The sequence below is a fragment of the Watersipora subatra genome, chromosome 5, assembly GCF_963576615.1.
Source record: "Watersipora subatra chromosome 5, tzWatSuba1.1, whole genome shotgun sequence".
Taxonomy (NCBI): Eukaryota; Metazoa; Bryozoa; class Gymnolaemata; order Cheilostomatida; family Watersiporidae; genus Watersipora; species Watersipora subatra.
In genome coordinates this window covers 59475171-59482253 of record NC_088712.1, presented here as the reverse complement: position 1 = coordinate 59482253, position 7083 = coordinate 59475171, and the positions used below count along the sequence as shown (strand labels likewise).

General features: G+C 36.3%; 1 protein-coding gene across 1 annotated transcript; it reads left to right on the top strand.

The window, feature by feature from the left end:
- The first annotated feature begins 1413 nt into the window (after positions 1 to 1413).
- Positions 1414 to 3790, top strand: LOC137396422 (ectin-like). Its single transcript, XM_068082698.1, has 5 exons — positions 1414 to 1474; positions 1828 to 1869; positions 2246 to 2461; positions 3159 to 3314; positions 3655 to 3790. Exons 1-5 carry the CDS (start codon positions 1471 to 1473, stop codon positions 3669 to 3671), a joined length of 435 nt encoding a protein of 144 aa, XP_067938799.1. The 5' UTR covers positions 1414 to 1470; the 3' UTR covers positions 3672 to 3790.
- Positions 3791 to 7083: the final 3293 nt, after the last annotated feature.

Sequence of the window (7083 nt, the reverse complement as noted above, 5' to 3'; positions counted from 1 at the left end):
AGGTCTCTGGTAGGAAACCCGAGTTAGAGCAGAAATTACCACCCTTACTGGTTAACCAGGGTGAGGAAACTATTTTTTATATATATGTATATATATATGTATATATATGTATATATATATGTATATATATACTATCACACACGGATAACTCAAACTTCACTGGACCGAGTGAAAGTGTTTGAGTTATCAGAGCGTTCAAGTTATCAGAGCACTGTCAAAAGTCTATGTATTTATTAGTAGATACATGTACATGTACAAACTATAATATAAATCAAAAGCATGAATGGCTTGTTTTAGATTAAATGCTTCTAATATGAAGTTTAAAATTTTTTTATCAGAAAATAGAGAAATTTTTCTATTACTTGAGATTAGTTTGTTTTTTATGTGATGCGACTGCCAAGACGTTTTCAGATTAAAATTGGCAAAACTTGATCGCTTTTGAAATGCTCCAACGTAAAGACATCTTTTTCTTTTGAGCGTTTTGACCCCGTTTTAACCAAGATCAATTTTGCCGGTTTTTCTTGAAGCTTATGCAAAAGTTACCTTCCTTTTCCTAGCCTTCGTAGGAACATCGCCAAGCGGATGTATGGTAAAAATCAAATTTCACCGAACTTTTAGAAAAGTCATTGACGAAAATATTTGGCTGATGATGGTAATACCTATGCCTACGAACAACTAAAAGTTGTTGTTTATCTTTATGGCTTGGAACAAAGTGATATTCTAAAGCGATAACAACCGTCTCGGTAGTCGTTGGACAAAAAACTGTTCGAGTTAACGAAGTTGAGGCCGAGTTATCTGAAGCAATTTATCATTGCGTGGGAACGAACCAAACAAAACCGTTTGAGTTAACCATGTATTCAAGCTATCCAAGGGCAAGTTATCCATGTTGTTTGACTGTATATATAATGACATGTATATACATATAAATGTGTATATTTTTTGTATCTTTCCCTATCCTTTTTATATCATGCACATTTGATCAAGTTGTAAAACTACAACTTCAAGAGCTCTCAAAATTAACAGCTTTTCTCCGTAATTGAATATTGGTGTAACGTGTCAGATCAACAAATAATTATAAAGATATTTATAAGAAGTACAATTGTTATTGTTACTTTAGTTATTGTGGAATGCAAACTAATGAGCTTGACTGAAATTTGGTTTTCATATAAATAATAAATTAACTGCCAGTGACCACAAATAGAAGATTATATTTGAATAATTTCTCTTACGGATGCCGCTACTGTACCTGTACCTTGATGGTTCAGCAACTCTCTTGCCACACCTCCGTTATTTACATCAAATATGAATCTACCACTGATGTACTTTCTATTCTTGGACTTCCTTGTTTCATTTATTGAGATTGATGAAGTGACACGAACAGACAGGTGGTCTTTCTGGTTTACTATAAATACAGCTGTATAGAGGTGAGGTCATATTTGGTTTTATCCTTAGATCAGATACTACACAAACATGGGTGAGTAAAACTAAAGGTTTTTATCAATAAAACTCGCAACATAAACTTATAAAGCTGAAAAGTATGTTATTATTATATTCGGTTTTCAGATAATATCTATTGATTAATTTGCAAGCCATCACAAATTTTTATTTGGCATGACCTTCTAGAACGCTTGCATGTTAAACCTTTCTCATTTCATGCTTTAATATCAATTTAAATACTAAATCTATAAAAAGTTAATAAATATATTTATCACTTTTCAAAACTGTTTGCATTTATTTTGTTCCATTTTTGTTTAAATGTAGATGAGATAAAATACAAAAAAAGTAAAGAGTTGTTAGCTTTCCTTACTCTTTTTCTTTTTGTTTTAGATTCAAAGCTGCTGGTTATTCTTCTTCTTGTTGGAGTTGTCGGTAAGTGTATAAGTTACTTCAATATTTGCGACTAATAAGGTTTAGTTCATACATTTTTTGAGCTGAAATACCCCGCTTAATCACTGCTCAGCGGTAGTCTAAAAATGCTTCTTTTGAGTTAAAATTCTCGAAGAAATTAGTTTTAATAAATGATAAAAACTTATTTTATCGCTAAAATACATCAACAATGCTTTATCTCATAAATAATTTAACGAATTAATTTTTGCATGACATGTTTAAAGCAGATGCTTTCAAAAATTAGCAGCTGTCAGAAGTTGTCATTCCTGTTTAGAATTAACTTGCTCCTGATAAAAGTTAGTGTTTATGAATTAGTTATTAATTAGACTTCGTTTAGTATAGACAATTTTTATTTAAGGAATGATCAGTGCTAGTTACCCACCCCACCACCGCTATGGATACTGGTCACCTTGGTCATGGTGGGCGCAGTGTAACGTACCATGTGGAGGTGGCACCCAGAGCAGAGCCAGGCACTGCAGATTTGATGGACAAGGTTCTTCTGGAAGCTACAGATGCACTGCATACGAAAGTCCACAGATTCAGAGGAGAGAGTGCAACACTCACTGCTGCCGAGGTGAGCACATTTATTTATTTTCCATTTAAGTGAAATAGACAATATAACATAAACTCATGTATGTACCCTTAAGCACTTTGATAAAATGTTAATCATTCGTTGTTATTGAATTAGTCAACCAACGAAGTCTTAAAGTATTTATATAGGCTTTGAAATAGATTAAAGGAATTTCAATATAACATCTGTTTTGGCTGACATAAACAAGTTAACATATATACCCTTATTAATGTTTAAAATATGTCATTTTATTTTTTTGTCATGGCATTTATAATTAAGCATTGTAAATTTTTCAGCACTTTAAAGAGCAGCTATGGTTCAATAGTTTGTGTGTTGACAATCAGTAGGTCAGTGGTTCGAATCCCAGGAGGATCATTGGTGATGTTAGGAAGGACATTCAGCCACAATAGCAGCTGTGTCAACCCCTAAGTGACAATAGTCGCAGTATATTCTGTACCAGATTATACCATTTGCAGTAATGACTCTTAAATGGGAAACGTCGAAAAAAGAAGAAGTTTTCGACCTCTATAAAACACAATAAAAATAAAATGTAACATACTATTATCATAATCGTAAAATAGCAATTATAAAAAATGTGATTTCTTATTTGTCATGTTGTTATTATTTTTACCAGCCCTCAAAATCCATCCTATCTTGTAAGTCGCTGAAAGACGCTTGAAGCTAGCTTTTTCTGTTCTAGTGGATGGTAACTGGTCTGGATGGAGTAGCTGGTCGTTTGTTCACGGATCACAGCAGTACAAGTACTACCTTCAAGAACGAACTAGAACCTGCAACAACCCTCCACCATCCTGCGGTGGAAGATACTGCTATGGAGATTCTCGGCAGACCAGAAAGAGTAAGTACTTGCTTATACTTGTCACATCAAATTGAATCATTTAATTAAAATTAAACTAGAGTGATAATGAAAAGGTAAGATTATGTTAACTGTTTGTAAGGCGGAAATATGGAGAACCTTCTGGGTTCTTCTCTATTTATTGGTTGTTTTCTTGTATTGCTGTGAAACTAAAGATGATAAACAACTCCAAATGCTAAAGTTAAGTAATATAAAGTTTAATTACTCCTATTGCTGTGAATGTAAAGATAATAGATACCTGCATATGTTAGTATTCAGTGATATATTACAAATACTCCTGTCTTTCAACATAATCTGAATAGATGCTGTTGTTTTGTTTTAGTCTATGGACAATACTAAGATTGAACAGAGCAAGGAACCACAAAGTGAAACCTTTATAACCTAAATGAATATTGTTGTTTTTTCTTATTGTTATTTTTAACTCAATAATAATTAAATAAATGCATAGTAATTCATAACCAGTTTAGTTATGATCACACTGAATGGTTGTAAAAAGCATTCTGTAGAGCTTGGACTGCTAAAAACATAGCAAGGGCTGACAACTTCATTCAAAAGAATCAGCTTTTTCTGGAAGACAGCCTGAAGGCACTGAGCCAATTATGTTAGTTTTATGAAAGACTTGCTATAATGTTGTCATCGACCCCTGTGTCTTTGAAATGAATGTATAAGGAGTTGTTTTTGATGACTATGTAGCGACAAGAACTTAAATTTCAATTGCTAGTTTTCAAAAAGTCTATGACAAGATGTCTATTTCAGTATTTGCCATCTCTATTGCATTCTACTTTTTCATCCTCAAGTTATACTAATTTAATAGCTTATATAAAGTAAACTAGAATTTATAGAATTACTTTGGAGTACAAAGTATTAATAATTGGTTACAATAGAATGGAGCTTATCCATGAGGCAGAATGCAAAGTATTAAGTTTATGTGTCTAGTTTAAATATTTACTATTATTCATGCCTTTTTTCTGCCCATTTGCTTTACATGGTAAATAAAATTAAAACTGACTGCCAGGATGTTTCAAGGTAAGATCAACAAAACTTGATCACGGTTAAAAAGACTCGGACAAAAAATGTACGTGCAAAATGACGACACTAGTTGCTATCGTTGCTATAGTTGATATTAGCTATAGACTATTGAAGATAATGCACTCATGCAGCAGCGTGAGGAGTCCCAATTTTGTCTGGTTCGTTGCAACTACAGACATCATAAACACACTTTTGTTTAGTCTAAGCGCTTTAGCGATGATCAAGTTTGGTCAAACTTAATGTTGAAACATACTGGCAGTCAGATCACCTCAAACATAAAAATAATCGCAAATGATAAAAAATATCGATATTTTCTGATAAAATCTACTAAAGTTTTGTATAAATTCATCTTTAAGTAACAACCTGATAATTTTAACTTGTCTCTCTCTGTCTCCTATGCAGTACAACTGCCTCTTTTGTCTCCTATACAAAACAACTGTCTCCCCTGTCTCCTATACAGAACAACTGCCTCTCCTGTCTCCTATACAGAACAACTGTCTCTCCTGTCTCCTATATGGAACAACTGCTTCCTCTGTCTCCTATATAGAACAACTGCCTCTTCTGTCTCCTATACAGAACAACTGCTTCCTCTGTCTCCTATACAGAACAGCTGCCTCTCCTGTCTCCTATACGAAACAACTGCTTCCTCTGTCTCCTATACAGTACAACTGTCTCTCCTGTCTCCTATACAGAACAACTGCCTCTGCTTTTCTTGTCTCTTATACAGAACAACTGCCTCTTGCCTCTCCTATCTCCTATTCAGAACAACTGCTTCTTGCCTCTCCTTTCTCCTACACAGAACAGCTGCCTTTTGCCTCTCCTGTCTCCTATACAGAACAAATGCCTTTTTCTTCCCCTGTTTCTCATGCAGAACAACTGTCTCTGTTTCTGCAAAATAGAGTCATAATAAATCAATTCCTTTTTATATGTTCACTCCGGAGCTACAGCAGAACCAAACTTTAGCTGGCTTATCAGAAAAACTTTATACAGGAGAATAAATTAGAATGTTTAATAATAACAATACTTAAAGGTGATATAATGGAATTGTCTCCTTTTTAACTTGATTAAACAGAGCATTCATGTAACTCTGTATAATCAGTGTGTAGCGGACTTCAAAGTATTATTAAAAGCTTGACAGAAATGATTAATATTGCATTTTATTGTATGTATAATTAAGCGAGAAACACCTGCTAACGCTTGTCACTAATTTCAGCTATGACCACAACCTATGTATAAAAATAGTTCACAATCACTTTTAGGCAAATATCACACCATGATCTACAACTTAAATGCATTGCAACAAATTTGTGGTGAATTCGAGTTGCTAGATATAGTTAAATATTACCCCCTCACTACAGTCAAACTTGCATAAGAAGTGTCATTAGTGATTTGGAAGATGCCCTGCACCTCCACACCCGCAACAAATGACAGGCTTACTTTCTGGAGGCTCTGTTGGCTTGTTTTGCAGCTGCTTGATCTGTTCCGCTAGCTGCTTTACTGTGGATAACAGTGTACTCAAGATGTCCTGCTTAACAATGCGTACTGCACCATGTCTCGTATTGGCTTCTGGGTCTTCTATTTTTTTTATGCCACAGCCCTGACGGCTCGGCCCAGAGTCAGTTTTTCTTTAGATTTAATCTGAAGCAAATTGTCCTTCAGCCCGTACTGCGTCTGCGAGAGTCTCCGTTGGTACCGCTAGTACATGCTGCTGTAGGGCGGAGTGGTTTAGAGAGTTTGAGAAGTGCTCCTTTGCCATGTTGCTTCTTAATGGTTCGAGAAGTTCTGTGTAGGATATTTGGACTAGGCGTTCAGTTTTGGTTCTTTTCTTTGCTTGTCAGGTAGATAGTCCAAATCGGGCCGGATGGCTTCAAATATGGCTGCCACCCCAATTGCCCTTCTGCAGGACTCTGCCTCTCCCTTCAAGGTCTTTCTGAGGTGTAGTGTGCTGGCCCCCTCGGCCCACCTATTTGTAGCTGCAATTTCTATAAATCTGAAAATGAAGTATTCTGGGTCTCCGACGCTATTATACTCTGGCGTTTTAAACTGGGAAGCTGGTTCCGGGTTCCGACTCAATTTGACAAGTTGCCCAATGGCGTCAGTTAGTCAGTCCGTCTGCCGGTCTACATTTCTTGTCCTCCTTTGAGACATGACTTGAGCTTATCTCCGAGTGAGGGAAACCGTTATAGACGATCGTGGCCTGACTTGGAGTGCTTAAGCCTTTTTTGGCAGTATCGAGCGCCTTACAGACTGGGGGGGGGGGGTGCTTGGCATAGTGCCAGCCATCAACCCTCCTCTGGAGTGCTGGGTAACTTGCATATTTTAAACACCAGGTTTCTCTACAAATGTGGGTGATAGCCATACAGCTATCTTGGCCAGATTCGGAACCCCCAGTGTTTTGCCATACTACTCCGGTTTTTCTCTACTGAGCTCTGCCGGAGTTTGTGTTCCAAATTTTTAGATGGTGCCTGCTGGGTTCGGCGCAACTCCACTCTTGCAACCAGTGTAAAAAATCTGCTGACCTTTACCTAGCATGATCTAGATTATTACATGACGAGAAGAGAATGCATGTGGTTTCTTTCAATTTTTATTGGAGAAGCAAATTCCACTAGCCGAGGACCGTACGGCCATTTGCTCTGCCCCACTAAGTGAGCGCACTTTCTTATGTACAATAATATTACCCATTCCGTCTAAATGGAACCGAGTAAGAACACAGGCTAACAAT